This window comes from Zalophus californianus, chromosome 1 (genome assembly GCF_009762305.2).
Source record: "Zalophus californianus isolate mZalCal1 chromosome 1, mZalCal1.pri.v2, whole genome shotgun sequence".
Lineage (NCBI taxonomy): Eukaryota > Metazoa > Chordata > Mammalia > Carnivora > Otariidae > Zalophus > Zalophus californianus.
The window spans coordinates 170,842,966-170,870,441 of NC_045595.1; the positions used below are offsets into that span (position 1 = coordinate 170,842,966).

Below are 27,476 nucleotides of genomic sequence, written 5' to 3' on the forward strand. Positions count from 1 at the left end.
TGGGAGCAACGCGATATAAATTACAATACAAAACAGCACAGCGTAGCATAGAGAGCTCAAAAGAAAGGAATGGGAGAACCTGGACCTTTAGCTCCCTAAACTTGGGCAGCTCGCCTTTCCTCTTTGGGCCTCAGTTTCCCCATTCATAAAAAGAACCCGGTTGTACTAGAACTGTTGCCCCAAAGCCAGAGGCTCATCCCGCTCCCAACTCAACCCCCCCAAAAAAAACCCCCATGTATGTCCTTTAACACTAAAGGGAAAAACAAGCGGGCGTGAACACCGAACCCGGGCCGGTACCCGGAAGCCAGGAGCGCGCACCACCCACGCGGCCCGGAGGGACGGGGAGGCGGTGACGGGAGCAGAAGCTGGAGCGGGCCCCCCCTCGCCCCCGCCAGCGTGCGCACGCCGCCCCGCCCCGCCCCAGTCGTCGCCCCACCCGCTAGCGGCCGCGCGCAACAGGCCGAGCCCGGTGAGTGGAGCGACGTCTGCCCGCTTTCCCGCGCCGCCGTTTGCGGGGTCGTGGGCGCCCTGCCGGCGCCAGAGCGCGGGTGGGGGTAGGGCCTAGGGGGAGACCTGAGAGCGCCGAGCCCCGGGGAGCCTCGCGGGCCCGGGCTGGCGGGCGCTGGCGCTTTCGGGACCGGGGACGCGCGCTGACGCGCTCCGTGATTCCGGGGACCGGGGCAGGGAGGACACGCCGGGTCTGTTGCTGCCCGGATGGAGGGGTAGGGTCACGAGTGACCCGGGCACCGAGAGTGGCCCCCGTGAGCTGCCGGTGGCCTGGAGACTGGGACGAGCGCTCGGAAAGTTTGGAGGCTCGGTAGGGAGGGTTGACGCTCGCCCTGGCCCCGGCCGGGGAGCGCGGCCTCCACGTGGGCTGTGCTTCTGGCGTCAGGTCGGGCCTAGGAGACAGGCTTTGCGGTTGGGGAAGCTGCGGGCAGGGCAGCTGCGGCCCTCTTGTACCGCCCTGACTTGAAAATTCCAGCTCCCGCTTGCAGGGCACTGAGCAAGTGTGACTAGCCTGGCAGCCTGACAGTGGGTCGTCCAACAGGTTAGGAAGGCCAGGTGGTTCGCTGTGTTTTCAGGAAGCAGGGGCCTGGGAGTCCCAGGATGTGATTAGTCCACTAATTAGCTGTAAATTCGGCGCCAGGCCATTGATTTCACTGGACTCGCGTTTAAGTGGAGGAGCCGGATTTTCCCAGCCTCTGCCACAACCTCGTGGGTGGATGGTTTTACCTTTCTGGTCTCATCCTTTGTAACGTCGTAGGTCACCAAAATACATGAATGTGGTATAATCCATTTTCTCTTTAAAATACAACTAAGAAGATAACTGCCAATCATAGCTTTGGGTCAGCAGGAGAACCAGTTTTCCCTCTGGATAAACATTTCTGTTGGGCAAAAAAAAAATGTTTTGGGTCAGCCTAGGCGACTTCCTTACAGGTAATATTTCTATCCTGGATGTGCGTTTAATTGAGCAGAATTTGACTATCATTCTCTATGTGAATAGATCTAAAATTCCTGTGGAGAATTTACTAGGTTAATGCGGTTTTCTAGGTCCCAGCTACCAGTAGGCTTGATATGGGGCCCAGATGTGTATGTGAACAAGTGTTCTTGGTGACTACCCTTTAAAAACACTGCCCTGAAGATTATAAAGACACACCTCCCACCCCTGGGTGGTAGTAACCACTGAGGGCTGATGTGCCATTCAAATGACGGTGCAGTTGAGTACCCAAGCTACAATTGCCATCAGAATAATCCCCACTGAATAAACTTTCTTTTCCCCCAATCTGTTTTGTGTAAGGGTTTGAGGATTTTTCTCTAAAATTATATACAAAACATGAAAAAGGAAAATTCAGCGAACGTTTCTTGGGGACCCATGTGCCATATTCTGTGCTAGGCTCTGGGAATGTGCGGGTAGCTGTTGCCCTCAAGAAGCTGTGTTGACTTCTTGTCAGTAAATATTACTAAGGAAAGAAGGTTAGGACACTTAAAAATATAAAGGCTCTGTCTGTATTTATTTGCTGTGGAATGGTTATCAGTATTTTATTATCGAGTTCATACTTTAAAGTTTAGTTTTTCTATGGATGGCTAGTACAATATGAACTGAGTTTTGATTTAATCTTTTTATACTTTAATGTTTATAATCAACTCAGATTAGAAACATTTGTTTTTATTTTAAAAATTGAAATGTAATTGATACGTAACAGTTTCAGGTATATAACATTTGCTATTTGTGTACATTAAGTAAATTGAATTGCTTTTTTTTTTTAAGATTTTTATTTATTTGAGAGAGAGAGAGTGAGCAAGAGAGGAGAGAGCACAAGTCAGGGGCAGAGCAGAGGGAGAAGGAGGAGCAGACTGCCCACGGAGCAGGGAGCCCGCTGTGGGACTGGATCCCAGGACCCTGGGATCATGACCTGAGCTGAAGGCTGCTGCTTAACGGACTGAGCCACCCAGGCGCGCCCCAGTTGCTTTTTTAAACTTTTTTTTTTCTGTAGCTGTATAAAAATATTTACTCAACTTCTGTTTGGGTGGTCTGTGAGGTTTATGGTCAGGCTTATATTGGCTTTACTTTTCTAGATAAAGGTTTTTTTCTTGTTTACTATATTTTTGAGATTCTAAGATAGGCTTTTTTACTTTTTCTGAAATTGTGATGCATCTTAAGATTTTTACATGTTTAATGTGGTAGGGTATGTCATCTCTTCTCCCCTCCACCCCCAAAAGCTGTTAAAAAGAATGATTGTCTTATAGTGTGGTAGTGTGAAAATCAGAGAAATAGTATATTTGCCCAGTAACCTCTAAGCCAGTTTCCAATTAACTGAGCCTCAAATAATTTCAATATGAATGTAGAGAAACAAGAAATGTAACTTTTGGCAGTATAAGTAGTGAAATTTATATTCTCACAAAAGCATTATGCAGTGCTGGGTTTATGTTATTAGTGATTGTAGATGGGAAAAATGCTTTAAGTGATTTTATTTTGGCTTACGTATCTTGTGCACTTTGTTTAACCATACTTCCTGGTGAATGTGCTCATGCTGTATTTATAAATTGTGCTTAAAGAAAAGCCTTTCATTGGCATCTTCCTGCTGTCCACATCCCTTAAATAAATTTTAAACTGACCAGTTGTGAGAGATAAGAGATGTATGGCTTAATATGAAATTACTTTTTGATTATAGGGTACCTTAATGATACAAACCCAATTTAACACTTTTTAAAAATTGGGAGCAATGTGTTGGGGGTCTTTAAGACCATCCCTAGGTTCAGTGATTTGCTGGGACTCACAGCTGATTTATTATAGCAATAGACTAGTGCTTAATTGGCCCAGCAACTAGTTGTGACAATACGTGTGAAATGTTGCCAACCAGGGAAGCTTATCAGACACTTCAGAACTCAGGGTTTTTATTGGGGGCTGACCATGCAGGCATCCTCTGCCTGGCACCAAGCCCCAACCAAAATTCCAGACTCCCAGAAGGAAAACAGGTGGTCATTATAAACCATAGTGCGCAAACAGTTTAGGCACAGTGAGTCTCTCTTATCCGTTACAGGTGGTGGGAGTGCTCCTGAAATCTAGGTTCTCAGACAATAGCTGTACACGGGGCCTTTTGAAGGACAGGCCTCCTCACTAGCTGTGCTCTTGACTGAATCTCTTCAGATCTCCTTGTTTCTAACCGCATCTGGGTTCCAAGGATTGGCAGTACTTTGTCTCACTGAAGCCTTGATGCTCTAGTTGAGAAATCAAACTGGTCTGGGAAACTTAAGAGGAATAGGGAACGTTTTCAGAAAATGTGACTTATGGATGGCATATCCTAAAACACCGAAGTTTGTTTTGTTTAGTTTCCTAAGCTTAAGCCCTTACTCCTCCAATGCAAGCTTTTGGTGTCGATTGGTATTCGTTTTCCACCTCAGCCCTGTGTTTTCCTATCAAAAGCACTTGATCTGAGCTGTTCATGGGTACAAAGTTTAGAAGCGATGTTTCCACTTCCTAAATTGTTCAACTTACATTTGGGTTGCAGTCATTTATAAATTAGTTGTTGCAGTGTGTAACACGTATTCCAGGGTACTTTCTTGCCAGGCCAGACCACTAATTCTACTTAATCCACTGTGTAGCTGAAATACCCCTTAGTTACAATAACAAAAGAGCAGAAAACCGGGTTCTTACAGTCCTGCTAGCCCTACAAAACAAAACCATAACATCTGTTAGTTACTGGACTCTGGGACAAATAGGCTTTTATAAGCATAATGGTTCTTAGCCTTTTTTGGGGGGCCAGGGACTCCTTTAAGAATCGAGTGAGAGCAATGTGCCTACCCCCCACATCTATAGATATACATACACTTTGAAATAGAATCTTGCAGTTTCTGGAAATTCATGTAATTTGAAATATTCTTGAGCCCCAGGTGAAGGACAGCTGCACTGTAAGTGTGGCAGTAGTATGCTTTGGGGGCAGTTCTGAGAGAGGCTAAGCGATGCTGGGGAGTTGTCGCTCCTCAGATGTGGGCCGGGGACCAACAGCAGCATTGTTACTTGGGAGCTTGTTAGAAATGCAGAATCTCAGCCCTGCCTCGGATCTAGATGCCCAGGTGATGGATGGGTGTGCATGTTAAGGTTGGGGGGAGCGCTGTGTCTGAGGTTGCTGATGTTGGTATTTTATTGTATATTATTTTAGTTTAAAAGTTAAAGCTTTTTAAAGATGGGATAGAAGTATCTTTAGCTTTTACTTTGCAGCCTCTAACTGGTTTGGTTTTTTTTTTAATGGGGGCGGGGTTTCCGATAAAGTAGCTATTTTCAGGAGTAAGCTGCGAATCAAAAGTGAGGAGGTTCATGTGGTGAGGAAGAGGCTTGGGAGCAGGCAGCTTCTCCCTCCAGCCACCAGGTGCGCAGGGCACGTTGGCCGCCTTCCTGCACAGCCCGTGGGGGCAGTGCTGTGCCCCGGAGCACTGGTGGTGGGCCCCTGTTGGTAGTTCTTGAGGCAAGTGTTTGTAACTCAAGAGTACATCTAATTAGGTTTGGGACCTGGTGCTGACGCCAAATTCAGGATTTTCGACTTCTGTGTCAATGGCCACCGGCTAAAACTGTGACCAGGAACTGCCATGATCGCAGAACCATTCATTTGGGATCATTATACCACCTAATAAACAACGAATTTCACGACTTAGTGCTTATGTGCAAGAAAAACATGCTTTCCTTTAGATGGATATGTAATCTGAGTGGTGGTTGAGGCTGAATCCTATCTTGGAAGATGTGGTGTTGGCTGGAGGCTCGGTCACATCCTGAAGGAGATGGCGTTGACTTCCAAGTTCTCCTGAAGGGGTACTGGCCTCGCAAGCTGTGTGTACGTGATCTGCTGACAGAACACTGGTAATCCTGGTAAACCTAACCACGTGTGTGCTTTGTTCTCCAGTAGGTCCGCTTCCTCACTGCTCTGTCTTGAGGACAGAAGGATGCCGAAGAAAGCAAAGCCCACGGGGAAGGGGAAGGAAGAGGGATCTGTTCCCTGTAAGCAGCTGAAGATGGAGGCAACTTGTGGACCCCCCTCCGCTTTGAATTTTGAAAGCCCTGGTGATCTCTTTGAAAGTTTAATCTCGCCCATCAAGACAGAGACTTTTTTCAGGGAATTCTGGGAGAAGCAGCCCCTTCTCCTTCAGAGAGATGACCCTGCAGTGGCCACATATTACCAGTCCCTGTTCAGGCTGTCAGATCTGAAGAGTCTCTGCAGCCGGGGTATGTACTATGGAAGAGACATAAATGTCTGCCGCTGTGTCAACGGGAAAAAGAAGGTTTTAAATAAAGATGGCAAGGTGCACTTCCTTCAGCTGAGGAAAGATTTTGACCAGAAAAGGGCAACAATTCAGTTTCACCAACCTCAGAGATTTAAGGTAACAGGTTCTCCCTATGACAGAATCATTTTATGGGTTAAAGTGCTAACATTTGGCCACAGGTCAGCCTAGGGATGAACCTGTGATGATGAGCGTCCTGCCAGTTTGAGAGGAGATACCACCTGTTGGCTCTTTAAATGCATCCCAGATTAGGAGATCCTGTGTTATCTTTTGGCTAAACTGTTAGGATCGCCCAGCAACTCTGGGGGACATGATCACACTGCAGAAACTATATTGCAAGTTTATAAATTAACATTAAACCTCCAGGAGTATATTCTGTGGGGTGGTTTATGTTTTGGTGTATGGTAGACCTTTCTAGTTGGTTTGTCCTGTCATTATAATTTAAGGCATGATAGCGTCAGGGTGATCATTTTCTTCTTGAAGTTGCTTCCCTTTACTACTTACATCGAGCTAAGTAGAGGCTTCAAAGCTGTGACCAGATCAAGTACCAGATGCATGTTTAAGAAAGAGACTTTACCCTTATTAACAGCCGCCAGGTAGCTTTGAGGGTGTGGGTCCTGGAACTACTCCCAGGGAGGCAGTCATAGGTGGAAGGTAACTTTGATTTGCAAGTCTGGGAGAGTAGCTCACTTTTTATTTATTCTATATCAGTACTTAACATTCAAGAAATAATTAGCCTCCTCTCTGTTCAGTTTCTGCTTCATAAATGCAGTCTTAGCTAATCTGCTTTTGTAGAGGTTTGAGATCTTTACATGACAAGTGGCCCAGAACAAATGAGGGTCTGTTCTCAGTTCAGAAATCCCCTTTCATGACCCATGGCTGAACCAAAATGGCAGCATGGGAGGAGGAGCAGGAGAGCGGTCCATGAGGTTCCATGGTGAGGATTCTGGCTGTGTGATGGCTCCTGGGACTTTGTCATCAGTTATCAGTAATGTTTCCTATGGCTGAACTCCGTTGCTTTGGTAGAGCCCATTGGCCAAATCTAACGAATGCCTTTTCCTCTCTTGTCTAAAGGATCTTGAACCTATTTGTGTTCTGGATAAAGTTAAGTACTCTTAGATGTTTCGGTACAAGTCTTGATTCCAGATAGTCCATCTCATGCAGTCATAAGAAGTTGAAATGTTCCTGGAATGTCAACCTTTTGGCTCAAACATCCAAGAAGAATTATAAATAACTCGCCAGACCAAGTCATGATTTGAATTCAGGAAATATGGACACCATGGTCTTCTCTCTGAGCTAGTCCTGACTCTTTTCTTGGCTAGAAGCAGCACTTTTTTTTTTTTAAGATTTTATTGATTTATTTGACATAGACACAGCGAGAGAGGGAACACAAGCAGCGGGAGTGGGAGAGGGAGAAGCCGGCTTCCCGCGGAGCAGGGAGCCCGATGCGGGGCTCGATCCCAGGACCCTGGGACCATGACCAAAGCCAAAGGCAGACGCTTAACAACTGAGCCACCCAGGCGCCCTGAAGCAGCACTTTTTTAAAAAGTGGGTTTTAGACACCTAATAACTATGAACATAAAAGGTCAATGAAGTTGATTATATGTAATTTGGTCACAAACCAGTAGAAAGTTATTATTTGGCATATGTGTGGTGTCCTTAGCAGCTGTCATTTCTGTACTTTAGAATCATCCTGGGCTTTTCCCTGTTCATCTCTTAAGTCCTGCACATTTCTCCTCTCTGATTCCAGGTAGCCAAGAATGTATTTCCTTTGCCCTGTTGACTCAGCTCTTTGGCCAGGTTTACAAAGGTGGGAAGAATGAACTTTCTTGGCCTAAACTCAGCTCCCCGGCTAGACTGGGATGCACCCTGCTTTTTCTCTTTCCACCACTTGAGAGACCTATAGGAGTTCACCCTCTTACAGTGGATGCTGGGTTCTAAATAGTTTATTCTGAGGAGGTTTAGTGGTGTATGTGTGTTTAGGAATGTGCATATTAATATCAGGATAGAAAAAGTCGAGAGGCAGTTCATCACTGGCTAGGTTGAGAGACAGAGTAGATAGTGCCTTGTTTATTGGGTTTCAGAATGTGCACAAGTTCTTATTCTAGTTGGTTGGGAAGTGAATAAAGAGGTAATCAGGGAACCCTAAGTTGTTTCCCACCTTCTTTGGATAATCCATATGTCAAAGGTCTGGGTGAGTTTACCAAATACACGTGTTCACTTTTGAACCTTCTTTTTTAATTATTTATTTATTTGAGAGCATGAGCAGGGAGAGGGGCGGAGGAAGAGGGAGAAGCAGGCTCCCCGCTGAGCAAGGAGCCGGATCCCAGGAGCCCAAAATCATGCCCCGAGCTGAAGTCAGATGCTTAACCTACTGAGCCACCCAGGCACCCCACTTTGGAACCTCCTAACAGACATTCAAAATAGGGCATTCATTGTGGTCTCTATTTTACATGTGAAAAAAACTGGAGTTCAGAGCTATGGACCTTTTCCATAGCTGCTATAAGTAAGGACTTCTGACTCTAAATCTGAGGCATTTTCCTGCCATACTTTTAAAGATGTTAATTGAAATGTAGCAGGGCTTTGGCATGTTTGTTTTTGCCTTTCTTTAGGTGTACCCATGGTCCCAGAAGCAGTTGCATTCAGTTTTGATTCTTATGGGTAGGTCAGTGGAGAGAGGAGGTTGTACTCACCTAGGAAGAGGCTTCCACCTTCCCTTTTCACTGCTCTGGGGTCCTCATTGGCATCTCCAGACATAGTTGGGAATCCTGACTTAAAGAAGACAGGTTTTAAGAGCCTTGTTTGTGCCTAAGTCAGTGTTGGTGAAGCAGTAACACTTGTATACTGCCTTGCAATTTAAGTAAGTTTGCAGATAAGTTGTTTTATCAGTCTTAGTGGGGGAGTCCTCATTTTACAAATAAAGACGCTAAAGTCATTTAGTTTGTAACTACAACTTGGATTGAGGTGGTTTGACTTCCTATCTCTTTCTACCGGGCTATACTTGGTAGATTCAGAAGCTAAATGTCCAGGAGAAATGGAAAAATTATGCAATTGATCGACCCAGATGCTTGAGCTGGGAACCATAAAGTCACCCATATGGTCTTGAGATGCCTCTCAGGCCATCACAAGGAGAAGCCCTGGTTTTCTAATGGTTCCAGTTACAGTATAGATGTAATTACAGAGCCAGGTCCTGCTGGCCCTTCCCTGGTATAAATTAGGTGCTTTGGGAACTCTCTTAATTCTTTGGAGCTATTCAGAAGCCATTAAATTATTCTTCCTCTGTTAAGTAGAACCCTTGATCTATAAATAGAGTAGCCCAGTCATCTTCCTAAAGATGTCTCCCAAAGCTTTTTTCATACTGACCTAATTCTTTCCCACTTGATACTTTTAATACTGTAGATCCTTTTTCAGTCAAATGGTAGGATTGACTCTTAAGCTGTGGTTATTGGTTGACTCACCAAATTTTTAAAAATACATTTGAATGTCTTTTGTGTGCCAGGCACTGTACATTCATATACTTGAGACTGAATGTCTTTAATATCCGTTAGTGTCCTCATAGGTGATTTGTGTTTTTTTTAAGATGATTCCTGAAGAGGCAGTACAGGGCCCGGGCTAAAGGGCACAGGCCGGGCTGCCTGGATTTCAGTGCTGGCTCCGTCATGTATTAGCCGTGTATTCTCATGCTTCGGTTTCCTCAGCTTGGAAACCGGACATTATGGTATTGCTCCCCTTATGAGACAGGGGTGTTGGGAGGGTTATAGAACCAGTATATGTAAAGCACTTAGACACAGGGCCTGGCGGACAAGAAGTGCTAATATCCGCCTGGCCTAATTGCTCCCTCCCCTCTCCTTATCCGCTTGGGAAAATCAGCATTCATATTCTCTCTCTCTCTTTCTCTCTCATGAACTACTGTAGAACTCTCCCTGCACACACACCCCCACCCCCATCCCTGCAAAAAAAAAAAAAAACTTGTTCTTTAACAAGTCTTTCCCACTTTAGTAGGGTGAACTAGGCACTAACTAATTGCCCAGCCAAAGCCAGGAGGCTTTTAATCCCCTTCCCCTTCCAGCACCCCGTTGTACTTGGTCTCTCACAGCCTGTGCTGCTTCCAGGGTGCATCTCTGCCTCCCCTTCTCCCCCACCACCCTCCTCATCTCCCGCCTGCGCTGCTGCCTTAGTAGCTTCCCAACTGATGTCTCTTGCTTTTCTCCAGGCCACTCTCCACACAGTAACCAGAGTGAGCTGTAAAAAATGTACATTAGATCGTGTCATGGCCCTGCTTAAAATCCTGCGTGACTCCTGATTGCCTGCCTTGCCAGTTTCTCGGTTTTCTCTACTCTTCTGCACTAGGATGGAAGATTCTTGAGGGCAGAGGTGTTGGCTCTTTAACTGCTGAATTCTCAGGTATCTGGAACATAAGAGCTGTGCAGTAAAGACTGGCTAAGTGAATAAGAGCATGTTCTTCCTCTTGTTTCTGACATTTTTCACCTCTTCTCCCACCTTCCTTCCTTCCTTTCTTTTTAAGGATGAGCTTTGGAGGATCCAGGAGAAGCTAGAATGCTACTTTGGCTCCTTGGTTGGCTCGAATGTATACATAACCCCTGCAGGATCCCAGGGCCTCCCACCCCATTATGACGATGTGGAGGTAAGAGGAAGAACACTGTTCTGCTCGGGTAAGGAGTCACTGCGAGCCTGGGTTAGGTGTCAGGGTTCACTTCAGCTCCCTGCGCTTCTTGCCGTGTGGTCCCGGAGATCTTGACCTCACCTAGATGTTGGGACAGGTGAATCCTGCCAAACTGGTTTCCTGCTCATTCTCAAAGGGGAGAGATGGTTTCTAACTTTACTAATATAAAGAGCTACACATTCCTATGAAACAGGTATTTATTGAATTTGTCTACAGAAAAGCGTGATTTGCTTTTTCTCTAATTTCACAATGTATGAGTTTTGTAAAGTGAGGTCACAAGTAATCCTTACATCTGCTTTCATTTTGTCCTTTTTTTGGAGCTGCCAAAAATAGATAATTTTTTCCATTTGTGAAAATCTTGGGGCAGCTTGAATGAAGGTCATGGTCTCACTTAGGCACTGGCACCTTGACAAGTGTTGATTCACTCTCACGTGGCTGCCAAACAAGTTAATTCTCTGGTGTGGGTAGTCTGTCATTTTCTTTTTATGCTAATGCAAGATTATGAACACAGAGTTATTAGTAAAAAGCCCCTTTGAAAGCAATTTCATACCAGTACATTTCCCAAAATTTTGTTTTTGCTATTATAATATTTTAAACAGAGCTTTAAAATATCTTTGGCTGAATGAAGAATGAAGAACTTGAAGTTTTCCTGTCTGCCAAGGATAATACTCAGGATTTTAGACCCTGAGGAATATCTGAAACTTGGCTTTTCCATCAGAGATTATGGGCTCTCAGCTGTCTGATAGCAGATTTAAAGGCAGGAGATGTGGGGATATAAAGAACCCAGTGAGGCTTTATTACCGTGAAGAGAATGAATATCCTTCCAGTATCAGGGTTCATGATTACCTGTTTTTAAAAGTGAAAACCAGCAGTGGCAACTTTCAAGTATAGGGTGAAATGCCTCACTAATCTCTCATTTTTATTTTTTATCTGAAATTGGTAATCCACCTGAGGCTTTGCCGGGCTAACCCTCTGGCAGCCCTGGGCCTCTGAGTTGTCAGGAAGCTCGCTGACACTCCTGGGCCCCGTGGCTTCCGTAGGTCTTCATCCTGCAGCTGGAAGGAGAGAAACACTGGCGTCTGTACCGCCCCACTGTGCCCCTGGCCCGGGGGTGCAGCGTGGAGTCCGAGGACAGGGTCGGGACGCCGGCGCTCGAGTTCACGCTGAAGGTACGGCACTTCCGTCGTGGCCGCGGCTCCTGACGCGGGGTCCGGTCTGGGGTTTAGTGTGTGTGCGGGGGTCCCTGTGGGTGAAAATGCAAGAGCGTGCGCTCGGGCTGGCTCTCACTCACTAGCACGTGCAGCTTCTAAGGGAGACTTGGTGTTTGTACTGTCGAACCGAGCTGAGGGGACATTAAGTTCACCTTCCAAACAAGCTGTCTCCAAATGTAATCCAAGTTCAACAGAAATGGATTGTGATTCCGTTGACCACTGACTTCTCTAGACCAGAAGTGGAAAGTTTGGCCTTGGGCAGCTTCACCAAATCTAAGCCAACCGTCAGGACCGGGCTGTAGCTTGCCTAGGCAGAGCACAGTCAGGGACCCCTTAGTTTTTTTGTTGGGAAAATTCTAGCATGACCCACTTTCCTCCTGACTGTACTATAGACTTTCTCTGCACTCCCCTTCCTTACCCCTGTGTATAGTCACCAAAAGAATAGTAATCGTCTTTTGTATATAGTAATTAAGGGCTCTTCCTCCAGGAAGCCAGCTGGCTTGAGCATGGTGACTGGTTGGCTGGCCCCTTGCTATAGAGAGTCTGTCTTTGAGCAGTTAGCCTGGATGCGACCACAGCCAATCCCTAGCAGGTGAGATTGCTGAGAAAAAAATCGTAGAGGGATAAGAAGAGGTCCGTAATTCACCTTTATATGTTGAATTAAGAAATAGCAGCTCAAATCATTCTAAAAATTCTACCAACCTGATATACTTGCACAGTTATTATTTTTGTGTTTCTTGTGTCTTGAACTTAATAATTAGTTATAATTACTCAATACTTTATGGCCCTTTCCTGATTTTAAAAACTTTGCCTGCTTGCCTGTGACTGGGAGAAACAATCTCCCTTTTTACGATGTGTGTTTATATTACAGGGGATTTAAATACATACAATCAATGTACCCTTCATTTTTTTTTTTTAAGTTCTTGGTCAGCGGTCAGCAAACTATGACCCATGGGCCAAAAATATGCCCTGCTACCTGTTTTGGTAAATCAGGTTTAGTGGAACACAGCCACATCCATTCCTTTTTTGCTGTCTAGGGCTGCATTCACATCACACCCGCAGAGTTGGCTGGTTGCCACAGAGACCACGTGGCCCGCGAGCCACAATTATTTACTGTGGAGCCCTTCACGGAAAGAGTTCACCAACCCTTACTCTTGGTGAAGCATGTTTAATAGTCTCTTGGTTGATTATTTTTAGGCCAAAGACTAAGCTATCCACGGTCTCTGAGGCCAGGGCTGAGTTACCTAGCCTGACAACTGGCTACTTGCCATGCCCAAGAACGTTGATCTTCCTAGTGGTCTTCAGGTGTAGGTGGTGTGGGTTCTGCGAGGTGGTGCCGGGAGACTGGGAGGAGATGGGATGATACCCATTAATCACACCCATCCTATCTCAGTTCATTAAGAGCAGCCCTGAGTCTCCTGGGAGGAGAAAGACAAGCATTGTGTACCGTGGGTTTTCTTCCAAGTTGCACATCTGTATACTTGTGGGTTTTAAATTGGTGAAGCTCTTCAAATGAAATCTTGTGTAAATGCCCAGTGTATGAAACAGAAAAGCTGAGTCACTCTGGGTGGGGTGGGCATAAAGGCCACAGTGAGGGTCACCAAACCCGAGGTCTTGGGATGAAGACCCCTCCTGCAGTGGGAACACCACTCTGGTTTGGGGATCTGACACACCTGGGTTTGAATTGAGCTGCTGTCCCTTAAGAGCTGTGCATTCTTGGGCAAGTTATTTATCTCAGTCTCAGTTTCTCCTTTACTGCAAAGGAGACCATAATATTTACCTTGTAGTTTGTAAGAATTGAAAAATATGTTTTTGTTGCCTCCTTTGCAATGAAACTCCTTGGAAGAGATGGCTCTATGTCAATATATTTATTGCTGCTTATCAAATTCCCACAAATTCAGTGGCTTAAAACAACACAGATTTATTAACTTATAGTTCTGCAGTTCAGCAGTCCAAAAGGGATTTGGTTTCACTTGGCTGAAATCAGGTGTTGGCAAGACTGAGTTCCTTCCAGGGGCTCTAGGGGAAAATCCATTTCCATGCTTTTTCCAGCTTCCAGAGGCCTCCTGCATTCCTTGGCTCACAGCCCTTCCTCCATCTGCCAGGCCAGCAACGTAGAGCCTAGTCTTTCTCCGCTGCCATCTCTATGGTTCTCTCTTGCTGTACCCTCTTCCACTTTTAAGGATCCTTGTAATTACATTGTCCCTGCCTGGATAATCCGGAATAATTTCCCTGTCAGCGCCTTAATTGGCCTTGTCCGTGTGCCCTAAATACTTACAGGTGCCTGGGGTTAGGATGTAGACGACTTCAGGGACCCAGTCACTGGTCTTCGCTCCTGCTCTTGGGCACTCGTCCCCACAGGATGTCCTCCCCACCGTTCCTCCAGAACCATTCTCCCCCAGGTTACCGGGCAATCCATGCTGTCAAGTACAGTGCTTACCTTCAAGTCCGCGTCTCAGCAGCCCCCCGTCAGCCTTGTTGGACACAGTGGGTCACTCCTACCTTCTGCTCTGGGCTTCCAGGACGCCTCCCTCTCTTCTCTTTCCCACCTACTGGCTGTTCTTCCTCATCCTCCTTTGCTGTTTTGTCCTCAGTCTTTGTGTCTCTGAAAGTTAGGGATCAGGGATTATTTCCTGGACCTCTTTCCTCAATCCACACCCACTCCCATGGTTTTAAATTTCCTCTAGACTGACCTACTTTCAGTGCTGTGTTCAGTCTCTAGCCCACATCTCTAAACTCTAGACTTATATCCAGCTGTCTATTTAATGTCTCCACTAAAAGGATAAAAGGTACTGCCAGTTTAATATTCTGCAAAGCAAAGTCCCGTTACCCACCCTGTCCCCAGCCTCCTTCCCTGTAAATGCCTCACCATTTTCCTGTTTGTTCAGGACAAAACCCTTGGATATGGATCTATACAAAAGCCTCCTATTTGGTATCCCTATCGCAGACTTTTCTGACATAATGATCATAATGATCTTTTTGCGATCCATTGAACCCTTTGCCCAGACCTCCAGTGGTCTTCTTTTAAATCCAAAATAAAAGCCAAAGTCCTTAAAACAGCCCAGAAGGCCCTGGAATCTGGCCCCTCTGCTGCCTTCTCACTTCATCTCCCATCATTTCCACCCTCACTACTCCTGCCACATTGACCAATGCTTTTCAAAGGTGCCAAGCACATTTTCAACCTCAGGACCTCTGTACTGCTCTTCCCTCTGCCTGGAATCCTTTCTGCCCAGGTAGTCCCGTGGCTGGCTTGCTCATTTCCTAGAGTCTTAACTGAAATGTCATTGTAGCGGAGTGAGGTTTCAGTGCCCATCCTGGATAAAAATGGCACCTCTTACCCCAGGCATACCCTGCCCGCCACATCCCCATGTGCATCATTCCTCTCCTTCTGCTTCTTTTGCTTTCACTGCATTTACCACCACTTGACCTTATTTATTTACTGCTTTATTTTATCTGCCTTGCTCCAATAGAATGTTTTTATGGTATCCGTTGTCTTTTCTTTCTTCTCAAATGTTTGCTCTTTGTCTCAAATGAACTACAAAAGGGCAGACCTTGTTTTGTTCAGTGCTCTATCCCCAGTGCCGACCTAGCGTGGTGCCTGGCATGGGAGGAGGATGGAGACTGGTTAATTAAATGTTTGTGGTATGAATGAATGAATGAAGGTCTCATTCAGAGGGGTGGCTCAGAGACACTCAGCAAGTGATAGCTATAATTGTGAATAAAGCATTTGCTTGAGGTAGTAATTTCCCTGTCAGTTTGGTGTCATTCAGGGTGAATGAGCCACCAGAATCGTTCTTATGAATATATTTAATTGTATATTGTTTCTTGCTTTAAGGAAAATCTCAACATTGAGAAAAGGTTGGGTTTTTTTTGTTTGTTTAATCTATTTCTTGAGCTGCCCCTCGAGGGCCCACCCTCTTAAACAGTGATCCAGACTGCTTCTCGTGGTTGCAGTTTTTTGGGTTTTTCATCTGGTTGGGATTAGGGAGGATGTAGCTTCAGGAATGATTTACGAAGGATACTTCCGTCCCCTGGCTTGGGCGAGACCTGGAACAGGGTAGAGGAGGTTTACCTGCGCAAGAGAATGACTGATCTCCAGTTACATCTAGTTTTTAGGTTCAAGTGAAGGGTTAAATGGTTTTTCATCTGTTCATCCAAACATTCATTGAGCCTCTGTTGTACACCTGATGCCTTGGTAGTTTAGGCCCTGGGGAGTACATGATGGACCTTGACCCTGCCTGGAAGAGCTCACCAACCTGCTGGTGGAAGGGGGGGGAGGAGGGGCAGGTAGAAGAGTAATTATAGTACAACCACGTGCCTGTCACAGCTCCAAGAGCTCTGGAGATGGCATCTCCTTTAATTGTGAAAGTAAGTCTGAATTTTGGGCCATTTGCCTCCGTTTTAGCAGTGAAAGAACTGAGGTTTCGGGGGGGTTCAGTAATTTCCTGGGGTCACTAGCCAGTAAGTGGCAACGTCTATTTGACTCTAAAGCTCGTACTGTTCACCACTGCCCCATTTGAAGGGTGGAGAGGGAGGGTGCAGGCTCCCCAGGGTGTCACCTAGATCGGGGCGGGACAGTTTCAGGGGCACCTGCTCTCAGCTTGTGAAGAAAGAAAATGACTTCAGGTACTAAAACCCTCTCCAGGATTGGGGTTCACAGTGACAGGCTCACAGGCATGGTGAAGCTAGACTAGTGGGACCCCAGGAGCCCAGCATACAGACCACCTCAGGAATCATGAAGTAGAACGTTTCTAGAATGGAAAACTGAAACTCAGAGCCTATTTTTGTCTCTTTAAGACATAGAGGACTGAGAAGACATCCTCCTTATTAACTCCCTTCTCCCATTTTTTTTCCTTTCTTTAGCCGGGTGATTTCCTGTACTTTCCCAGAGGGACCATTCATCAAGCGGACACTCCTCCAGGGCTGGCCCACTCTACTCACGTGACCATCAGCACCTACCAGAACAAGTAAACACTCTCCTCCCAGTCTTGCATCCCCGTGAAGCTCAAGCTGTGTCCCATGGCAACCGCTTGCAGAAGGGAATGAGGGAGTTGGCCTGCTGTCCTGCTTATGCAACCTCAGGGGTTTCGTTTAGGCGCCCTTGCTAACTTCCGATTCCTTTAGAGTCCTGTCCATGCTGTTGGCCCATCTGGGGTTCCTCCTGCGAACGTCATGAGCCAGACTGTATAGAAAATGGGAGTTGCCCGGTGAGGGCTCCATAGTTTGGGAAGAAAGAACCACACCTATGCCCGGCTGGACCTGCAGTCTCTCTCTTTTTAACATTTTTTTATTGCAGTAAAATATTTATAACATAGAATATGCCACCTTAACCATTTTTAACTGTACAATTTGGTGACATTAATTATGTTCACACTATTGTGCAACCGTCACCACTGTTTCCAACACATTTTCGTCACCCCGCACAGAAACTGTGTCCATTGAAACATCTGGATCTCTTGTAAGGTTTCCACTGTTCATACAAGTTCACGAAATTGAGTAGGAAAGGAAGTCTGAAACAGTGAGACCTAAAAGCACATGTGCTGAAAACCATTCTGATTAAAACTGTGTTCCATTTCCGTGCGTGGCGCCTCCCAGGCCCTGGGCGGCAGCGGCTTCCCTGTGGATCCCTAACAACGGCGACCTTGCTAGCCCCGGGCACGTTCACACTGCCAGCTGTCAATGCCTGGCAGCTTGCAGGCACCAGAGCCTGTGCAGTGGCTGGGAATGTGGGCCTGGGACTGAACTTGCACCCTGGAGGTGGTGGTAGGAGGGAAGACGGATCGGGAGATAGCAGTCGGATAACTTCCATCGTGGGTTTGTAGAGGAGACTCCTGAGGAGCGCAGAGGAATGCACTGAGCCAACCTGGGGCGTCAGGGAAGGCTTCAGAAATGACTTGACACCCAGGCTGAGTGAGTCTTAAAGGGTGAGTAAGTAGAGTGGGTCAGATGGTCAGAGTAGGAGAGGCATTCCAGCCCCAGTGGACAGCAGGGCCCCTCCTACATTCAAAGCCATAACTTGCAAAACAAGTTGGTAAGCATGACTTCTGCTTCCTCCTCTGGCGTTTCTGGGTGAAATGAGCCCCTGTGTTTAAGAGGCTGACCTTAAAACTGAAACTCAGTTTTAGAGGAACTAGCTGGAGCCTTGCCTACAGTTAGGGTAGTCCTTGCCCACAAGCAGACCAGAGCTTGTATTCTTCCTTTATGAAAAATGCTTTTCTCATGGTGGCTAGGCAGATTCCTTGCATAGCCACAGGGAGGCTGGAACCAGAAGTTCCCAGTGGGTGCCGAGCAACTCTGGGCCTTGGCAGCCAGTTTGGCCCTGTGGGTGTCCATGTAGCTTCTGGTATCCTGCCGTTAATGTGACTCAGCTATTTCCCCTTTCTGAGATTCTCTGTCTTTTGCATTCACTTAATGCCCCCAACTGGTTTTCTAGTAATTGGTTTTTCATGCACTTATTTTCCTTCCTCACCTTCTGTTTACTCATAACATTGACTCATCCATAAGTCGTCATCAGTTACTTGTCTGACCTCCCTTTATCTCACTAGACCTAATAGCTTCTACTTCTGCTAAACTCTTTCCCAATCCCAAGAGTGAAGATCTGGTGGGCTGCCCTTGGGTCCTACCCGTGCCTTCTCTGGTCAGCTGGAGAGGTGGACGGGCGCCGTGATTGCGGAGTCTCAGGTCAGACTCTGACCTGTGCCCTTATCTGTGGTGCTGGAGCTAGAAGGGGACATATTGGAACTCAGGAACCATTGCTCCCCAGAGATGTCCCCGTGCTGTGGGCCTGGTACCCCTGAAGGCACTGGCACGGTGAGGATTTGGGGCCTTTTCCTAACACCTCCCAAGGGGACGTTGTTGGGAACATCTGGGATCTGGGTGTGGGACAGCAGCAGGTTGATTTGGCTGTTTTACCAAAGTGAACCCCTCAAGAGATATTAATCTCAAATTTTGGTCCAAGATCCATTCTGACTCTAACCAGAACACAGAGGTCGGTTTAACTGCAGTGCCATCTCTCCGTGAGCTATTGCCGCACGATTTCACCCATGACCCTGCAAAAGAAGAGCTTGTTTTTGTGCTGGTAAAAGAGCTCCAGGAGAAGGTTCATTCAATCAGATGTGAGGTTGGGTGTAACATTAAGTTGCAAAGTGTGAGGACACCAAATGGTAGATGTGTTAGGGAAAGTGTCGCTGATGTGACTTTTGTCTTCGGACGCTTTTTCAGAAGGGAAGCATAAAAGTGTTAATTTTGCTTACTGAGTGAGCAAAAGTCATACTGTGAATTCCCATTTTTGCACATAGCCAGCAATTTGAAATCTGCTGGTGACACTGAGGGAAAATTTTAAACAGGTAGAAATATTTAAAGAGAGCAACCCCACAGAGCGTTTCTTACAGTGGCACACATTTAGGGCGAGCCAATTGTAAATGCCCCAAAGTACAGGTAATTGAACACTGATGCGCATCCCTAGACGTTATTTTTGGCCACTGGATTCCACCCTTCTAAGCACTGCTAGAGTTTTAACAAGTTGCAAATCGATTGTTCTGAAATTGTTGATGTTGGATATTTCACTGAGGAAGAGTGCCCCTCTTTTATAAGGGAAAAAGGAAAATGTGTTACAGTTCAGATAATTACACAGTCCAGGGATTTTACTGTTACCCTAAATGTATTTCTTTTTGAATTTTTGAACATAAACTATTTTTTAGGTTCTATGATTGTTAAAATTTCCTACAGAGCTCCTCTCATAGACACTTGTGTTACAATTGAAAACATTAAAAAATAAATTGGGCCCTTGAACTTCCCACTTTACACCTGTATAGGATTGTGTGGTATCTTTTAAGAGAAGTCGTGAGTAAAGCCTAGCTTCCTACCTTTTACCTTTCCACGTGAGTGTTTGGGAAAGGGGAGGGGAGAAGCAGTGTGATTGATGAAGGCCTTCAAGTTTTTTTTGTGCTGAGTAATGTCACATTAATGGAACGCACAGTGCCTGGGGAGTTGGAATGTAGTTTGTAGCTTCGGGATTTACTAAGTAATCAGTGGTTTATGTAGATTCTGTGGGTGTTCACGATTTTATTTCTTGGTGCATGTTCCAGTTCGTGGGGAGATTTCCTTTTGGACACTATTTCGGGGCTTGTATTTGACACTGCAAAGGAAGATCTGGAGTTCCGGGCTGGCATACCCCGGCAGCTGCTCCTGGTAAGGAGTAAAGGCTTGGGGGTCCGGGGGTGGGGCGGGGACAGTTGCAGCCCAGACCAGCAGAAGCTGTGGCCTGCCTCCTAGGCACCCCAGGATCCTTCTTCACGCCAGAGTCAAGCCCAGCTCCTGGGCTGCGTGCAGCGCTGCATGCTTTGCAGGGGAATGTGGTGCTGCATGGTCCATGGGCCCTGAAGAGCGGAGGCTGTTGCGCAGGCAGCCCCTCTTCCCGCACAGCGAAGGCAGGGTGGGAACGCTGGCTGAGGAAGTGGCTGAATCACTGAGGCACGTGGCCCAGAGAGCCGCAGATTCGGCCACAGGCTTACGCAGGAGAGACCCGCTGGAGATGCTGGCTGGTTATGCTCTGCGTACTGCTCTGGACACCAGGACCTGCGCGGGAAGTCCTGCTGGAGTTCGGGCCAGGACTCACTTCGGGGTTTCCAGCAGGTGGACGCCACGGCTGTTGCGACAAGAAGGTTAAGTGGCTTTCTGAGGACCCTTGCCGACCGGCTGGAGGGCACCAAAGAGCTGCTTTCAGCTGACATGAAGAAGGATTTTATTATGAACAGACTCCCTCCTTACTATATGGGAGACCAAGCCGAACTTTCAACGCCAGGTGGGATATTTTGAAGCTTTCCTGGATGGGCTCCTCTTTGTGCAGATGGAAAGAAAGAAGCATTTTAGAATTAAGGTGGACCTAGATCTATCTTTAGCATGTTATGTTTGGATGAGACATGCTGTAGCTTTAGGGATCCTGCGTCTCGCAAGTCTTTTGCAAAGAACTTGTGTCCCAGCTTGATGGGGGAGAAAGAACCTTGTGATTGTGGGTGAGAAGTATGTATATTTATGGGCACTCTGGTATTCTCCATCTTCAGGAAGTTCTAAGAACTTGAACACTGAAATAATTCAACAAGATTAACTCAGGGATGGGTTAAAATGTTGCCATCAGCAGGTGAAACGTAAGAATGCCCAGGGTTGCCACTAACCTGCTCCGAGTCCCAAGTGACTATTCTGTGACTGGTTTAGGCTGTAAATGACCTAACACTTGGATAGATGGTGATAGCAGACCATCAGTACAACACTCCTGCAGTGGGACAGATGAATTTAGGACTTGTTGCAACAGGGAAGACCACACACTGCTGGGAGTTGTGGGGCATCTCAGTAAAAGAGCGTTGGAAGGATTCGGGCTTGAGTTGTGTGATTTTTCAGGAGGGTTAAGAAAGCAGGGCTTTGTTCTGGGATGGACGCTGTCAGAAAATAAGGGGTGTGATTGGGTCTCCTGTAGGCAAGAGTGAAATGAGGCTGAGGTTGCAATTAGTAAGGCAGGGGCAGACTCTCAAATCAGCAGGATAGGGACGTTTGGTCATTTTTGAGGTTTGGATAGTGTTCTGGCTTTTGCCTGAGTTCTGACACGCTGTTGGAGTGGTCTTGTTTTCGCCTTGCCCTCTCACAGAGTGGCCTGGTTGAATGTTGGTGTTCTGTGGAATCGTCTGTGTTCAACAGGAGAACACCGAGACACGGCCGTGGGTGCCAGGCCAGCTCTCCGGCTGCCTTTCTCCTCCTCTGTAGGGTTGAGAGGACTATTTTTACTAACGTTTATAAATGCCTTCTTTCTCATGGTTGAGACCCACTGAAATAAGACAATCTATAAGGTTGCCTTTAACATTGATTCTGCTTATAATTTTAGTATCATCTTTGGGGGAAGTTTGGAACTTGTTTTTGCACCTGTTCAAAATAGCAAATTTTTACCAGCATGTATTTCAGTCTTTAGTGGAACAGTTTTCAGAGTATCCGCTTATGGCACAGGATATCTTACCTGAACTCTTGTCTTAGCCATTAGAGTCCGTAACGCCACGTTCCCTCAAGACTCTTTCTTCAACCCGATGACCCTGTAAGGCCAGTCTGTTTTTAGTGGCTACTTTTTTACGAAGTTAAATCCAACTTGGAAAAGACTTTTTTTTTTCTGTGAGCTTTATTAGGTGGCTTTCATGACACTACCCTTGACCTACATGGATGGAGTAAGTTGCTAGGATTATACAACTAGTCGTTGGTGAGATGGTGCGGTTTGAACTCAGGTAGTCCGTACTGGGCTCCACACGTAGAGCAAGTGGCAGATGGAGGCTGGAACCTGGGAAGGCAGTGTTGTGTGCAGGACGCACGGTGGCGCTGTCTGTTGGGGCATGGTTTAGATCTATCAGATGTACCTACCAGCATCTGTTGTTATGTTACACGTCTACACTGTTAAGAATGAGCTCCGTAAGGATGTAAACTATACTTCAGTATCATTATAAATATGGGGTAAGTCAGTACTTGAGTTGGAGGGCACCCCACATTTGGATTCACTGCACACAAGTCTGAGCCTGGGGTTCCTCTAGTGAAGGCTGGCTCTCTCTCTGGGTCTTCTAGGTGGACGGTTACCAAGGTTGGACAGCACAGTGAGACTGCAGTTTAAAGACCACACCATCTTCACAGTGGGGCCGGATCAGGATCAATCTGTGAGTATCCAGAGGGGAGGAGGTTTCCTCCTCTCAGGACATTTCCATCACAGGCCTCAGGTTATCAAACTAACAGATGGCCCCTACCTTTCCAAACCCTTTGGGCATCCATCTGTTCTCCCTAGTGCCCTGACTTTACCTCAAAGGGTGTCCAGATCGCACTATGCCAAAGATGCCTGCCTATTGGGCATCTGAGGCTTGCCCTCCCCACAGATCCCTCCTTAATTTCCCTCATGTGGTGATGGACGCCTGGTCTCTGCCTCCTGGTTCAGGCCATACTGCTCTTGCTCACACACCTCCCTCATGCACTCTCCCATCCTGTACCTTGCCCAGTCGGTCATTATATATGGTTTTGTTGATGTTCTTCTAGATGGAGAAGAAAATTTATATAATCTTGCCACCTGGCCCCATGGTTCCTAAAACTGGCTTACCGATCCTAGACTCAACTGGAAAACTTTTAGAAATTATAAATTCCCAGGCTTCACTTGGTCTGGGTTAGAGCTTCTATATTTATTACCAAAGCTCCCTGTACAATTCTAAGGACCTTGGGAACTATTCCATGCCCTATGGTTTCACCTTCTTCCTCCTAGTCAGCTATCTTGGGAGGTGCTCCATGAATGATTAGAGGGGCTGTGAGTCGGGGGCAGCTAGATGTGTCCATAACCAGACTGTCACAGCCATTGGGGCCAGACCTGGGGAAGACTGGTTTATAATATACGCAGAAAACCTCAAAAGTATGCACTCTCTTGTATTCCTCTCTCAAAAACAAAAAACAAAAAACAAAAAAAACCCCTAGTAACCCTTATCTAAGAGGTGACAAGGACTGAGGTTCTGGTCACTGTGTAGGATGGACGGACAGGGAAGTAGACTATTTGAGAGGCTACTGTAATTGGAAGTTTTTATAGATCCCACTGCTGGTATTTCTCAAGAAGTAATATTCACTCCATGGTGTTCATAAATTGTCAGCTTATAACTGGGAATGTCATATATGGATATAAAAAAAACGGTGCTGGCTGGATTAAACGAAACTTGAATGTTTCATTGATAAGTTGATAGGTAAGTGGTTGCTTTTTCATTAAGCCACGTTTCTGATGCCGCCATATGAGCTACACTGTTTTATCTTTAAAAAAAAAAAAACGTGCCTATTTGCTATATACAAATAGTAATCTGAGGAATATAGTTTGTGTATTACATATCCTAACTTTGTGCCAAAAAGATTCTTGGTGGTAAATTTTGTTATTGGAGAACCTCCTTGTATTGACCTCAATATTGTGTTGACAGCTTAATTCTTATCTTTTTTTAAGGATGAAACTCAGGAAAAGATGGTTTACATCTATCATTCCTTAAAGAATAGGAGAGAGACACACATGATGGGAAATGACGAAACAGAGGTTTGTTCCAACCTAAAATATCTTTGTGATTTGGTGATGGCTGGGAAGAATGTGTTACCTTTGATTTATGGGTGATGTGCTTTCTTATGACTGCAGCGTGGGCTTAACATTTCACACAATTGACAGAGCCCTTGCACAGGGATGATTAAGTCAGACAGTTCTGTGATATACGTACACATACACCAGCTTTAAAAAGATACGAGCTGGGACCTTGTAGCCTTGTAGGAAATGTGTAATATCATAAATATGAAGCATTTCAAATGGCTAATTTCTTAGGATATAAAGTAGACCTTTCGTGAAGTCTAAGTTTTTATATGGGAATTGGCAAATTCTATACGTTACCTAGTTGTAAGGCTATCAGACATACTGAACTATACAAGTTATGAAAATACCATTTTAAGATTTTTTATCTGACTAGTTTATCCTTTTCCAGTCCCATGGACTTCGCTTTCCTTTATCACATATGGATGCACTGAAGCAAATTTGGGGTCACTCAGCTATTTCTGTCAAGGACCTGAAACTGACTACAGATGAGGAAAAGGAAAACCTGGTGTTATCCCTCTGGACAGAATGCCTAATCCAGGTAGTCTAGGGCCTTTCCAGAATCAAGGGTGCACTGTCTCAGAGACACACGCGCAAAGAAGAGCAATGATGTATGTGCTGCTTCTGTCGATTGGGAAGGACCCTACAACAGCCTTCCTTACCTGTCATGGAAGAAGGGGGTCTCAGAAAGTAACCAAACTGTACTTTGGACAAACTCATTTAATCCAGTGTGGTAGAAAAGGCACAACTCCAATAAATGTTATCATTGACATTTAAAGGTCGCTACCTGGCTTTGTCTTTGTTCTTTGGAAGAAACAACTTCTTTAAAGAGCCTTATTGGCTCTACAAAAATCTTTTAAACAATTAACACAAAAAAATTAAATTGTTTTTTTACAATGAAAATATACATACCTCCGTGTATACACAACCCCCTCCCCCCGTTAAAATAAAGTTACCCCGATAACGTAAGTTTCATTAAATACTGCCACACTAATGAGAGGCGCTCCCATCTATGGGCATACACGCGTTTTACAGCTGCTGCTTCAGAGATGACAAAGAGCCTGAGATTGAAGGGAAGAAAATCAGTATTTACATGGAAAGACCAAGTCTCTATAAAAAATGCTCAAAATATTGGGTCTTTGTGTTTAAACAATTGACTGTTATTTTACATTCTAAAGTGCGTATAGGTTGATATTCAAAAATATCGCTGGAGTATTTAATCCTTCTATATAAAAATAGAGCAGACAGTGTTCTGCTTTCTGGTAAAAGTTTGTGACGAAGGGAACAGTTGTCTCAAGTTTAAAACCAACTCAGGAGGGAAAAATACTTAAGAATTGTATAATTTTTAAAGGTGGTAATGATTACCTGATATCCTACCTGATTTTGCTTAAAAATTGAAATAAAAACAGTTTTCAGCCATTTCATTAAGTAAAATGGTATAGAGTCAAAAAGGCTCAACTACTACTTGGTTTTAACTTAAACATTTGAAATTTCCCTTCAGGCAGACAAAGAAAAATTTGACTAAACTCCTTGAGGGCAGATCAGGCAAAATCTAGGGTGAGGTCTCAGCACCAGGACAGGTGACCACCGATTATAGAGTCTTGTCACCCGGGAGAGAGTAAGGATGGTCACGAGTTATTTGTGCTTTTTTCGTTTGGCCACAGAAAATACGCCAATACTCGAGCCTCTTTCCTAAACAAAGCCAAGGTCCTTTCCTGGGGTCAGTTATAAGTATGAATACTTACGGTGCTTCAGTTATAAAAGACCCTTTAAGGCTTATCTAATACAGCAGCTTAATAGGAAGGTATATTAAATGTTTTCAGGCATTGCTAAAAAAAAATTCTCTTCTTGCAAAAGGATGACTTGGCCTAAAGGAATTTGTTTCCCTGTGCTTCGCACTCCCACACCCGTCTCCTAGGATATTAACAGCTAATACAGGCTGACAGTCACCAAGGTCCTACAGTGACTTTGACGAGTAGGACTTGTGTCTGCTGGAGAGGAGAGAAAGCACACACTTGAGGCAAGTTGCTCACCAGAAAACTGGAGAGCAAGCAGGACTAGAACCTTTCGCAGAAATCAAAATGTGCTTTTCATAGGAACGCTAAACAACTAGCAAGAATACTTGAGTGTTGCCATGGTTAAGAGCAATGGTCTTGGAAGCTAGGAGCAAACTTCACTGTGCTCAGTGATGCAGGAGCGTGAAGACAAGTAGCTTCCTTTCCCAGGGACAGGAGGTTCGTTCTTTGCTCTTCCTAGAGATGCCGCAGATTCTCTCACAATATTTCAATGTCCCATTTCTGTGTTTCTTCTCCCTCCAGGGGTTGATTTACAATTACATGAGTCTTGTCATAATAATTTCCTCCTAAAATAGGAATTCCAAAAGAAAGGATTATTTGTTCACCCAGGTGCTTAACAATGTTCAGTCCACCGAGTGCCGGATTAAGACTTCATTCCTGGGGCGCCTGGGTGACTCAGTTGGTTAAGCGGCTGCCTTCGGCTCGGGTCATGGTCCCAGGGTCCTGGGATCGAGCCCCACATCGGGCTCCCTGCTCAGTGGGAAGCCTGCTTCTCCCTCTCCCACTCCCCCTGCTCGGGTTCCCTCCCTTGTTGTCTGTCAAATAAATAAATAAAAAATCTTAAAAAAAAAAAAAAAAGGCAGCCTGACGTGGGAAGCTGAGTTTAAATAAGCTTAACTATGATTAACCTCAAATCAGACCTCAGTATGACTCAAACTGAAAAACTAAGAGAACAGTTGACTACAAAAACCATGTGCCCAGCACCGCTGGGCGGAGAGAGCTTGGGCTGGATGTCGGGCACGGTTTCTGTTTCCACAGACAGTGGCTTGTGACTAAGCCAATTAAATAGCCCAGACCTTGCTCAATTCCAAAGCAAGTTTAAATGATACCTGCCACCAATTTTAAGTGAGGGCTTTTAAAGACTACAGCAATCATGGCAAAAAAGGTTTCTTTCTATGAAACAGGACATTTTATGGCTGATGAAGCTTTAAATTTAGAACTGTTCTCAAAGATCATGTAGCAAATGAGAATTTTACAACTGTCCTAATGAAAACCTCAGACTTTGTCCTGAGGCTTTTCCTGCTTGAGCCAAGTAGCTGATTGTTTGTTAAAATAGCGTATCTTTTCAAATGTAGGGACCCGAAGGGGTACATGCACCCCAATGTTTATAGCAGCAATGTCCACAATAGCCAAACTGTGGAAAGAGCCAAGATGTCCATCGACAGATGAATGGATAAAGAAGATGTGGTATATATACACAATGGAATATTATGCAGCCATCAAAAGGAATGAGATCTTGCCATTTGCAACGACGTGGATGGAACTGCAGGGTGTTATGCTGAGTGAAATAAGTCAATCAGAGAAAGACATGTATCATATGACCTCACTGATATGAGGAATTCTTAATCTCAGGAACAAACAGGGTTGCTGGAGTGGTCGGGGGTGGGAGGGATGGGGTGGCTGGGTGATGGACATTGGGGAAGATATGTGCTACGGTGAGCGCTGTGAATTGTGCAAGACTGTTGAATCACAGATCTGTACTTCTGAAACAAATAACACAACATATTTTAAGTAAAAAGAAAAAGAAGAAGATAGCAGGAGAGGAAGAATGAAGGGGAGTAAGTCAGAGGGGGAGACGAACCATGAGAGACAATGGACTCTGAAAAACAAACTGAGGT

At 45.5% G+C, this 27,476-nt stretch overlaps 2 protein-coding genes across 6 annotated transcripts in view; one reads left to right on the forward strand and one right to left on the reverse strand.

The window, feature by feature from the left end:
* The first annotated feature begins 408 nt into the window (after positions 1-408).
* Positions 409-25,551, forward strand: RIOX2 (ribosomal oxygenase 2). 5 transcript variants are annotated; one of them, XM_027584696.2, is made up of 10 exons: positions 409-469; positions 5,397-5,871; positions 10,298-10,417; positions 11,497-11,625; positions 16,531-16,634; positions 19,755-19,857; positions 20,299-20,470; positions 22,261-22,349; positions 23,654-23,740; positions 24,174-25,551. In XM_027584696.2, the coding sequence occupies exons 2-10, from the start codon at positions 5,437-5,439 to the stop codon at positions 24,330-24,332; spliced, it is 1,398 nt and encodes a 465-aa protein (XP_027440497.1). In that variant the 5' UTR covers positions 409-469; positions 5,397-5,436; the 3' UTR covers positions 24,333-25,551. The 5 variants fall into 5 exon arrangements, with proteins under 5 accessions (XP_027440497.1, XP_027440499.1, XP_027440498.1 ...); XM_027584698.2 differs by having other exon boundaries at positions 452-469; positions 5,400-5,871; XM_027584697.2 differs by lacking the exon at positions 409-469 and adding an exon at positions 586-1,437.
* The window catches only part of CRYBG3 (crystallin beta-gamma domain containing 3), a 106,457-nt gene continuing 103,465 nt past the window's right edge, over positions 24,485-27,476 (reverse strand). Inside the window, exon 22 of the mRNA XM_027584692.2 lies at positions 24,485-26,144. Coding sequence (XP_027440493.2) covers positions 26,056-26,144 — 89 coding nt within the window. The 3' untranslated portion in view covers positions 24,485-26,055. The remainder of the gene's footprint in view (positions 26,145-27,476) is intronic.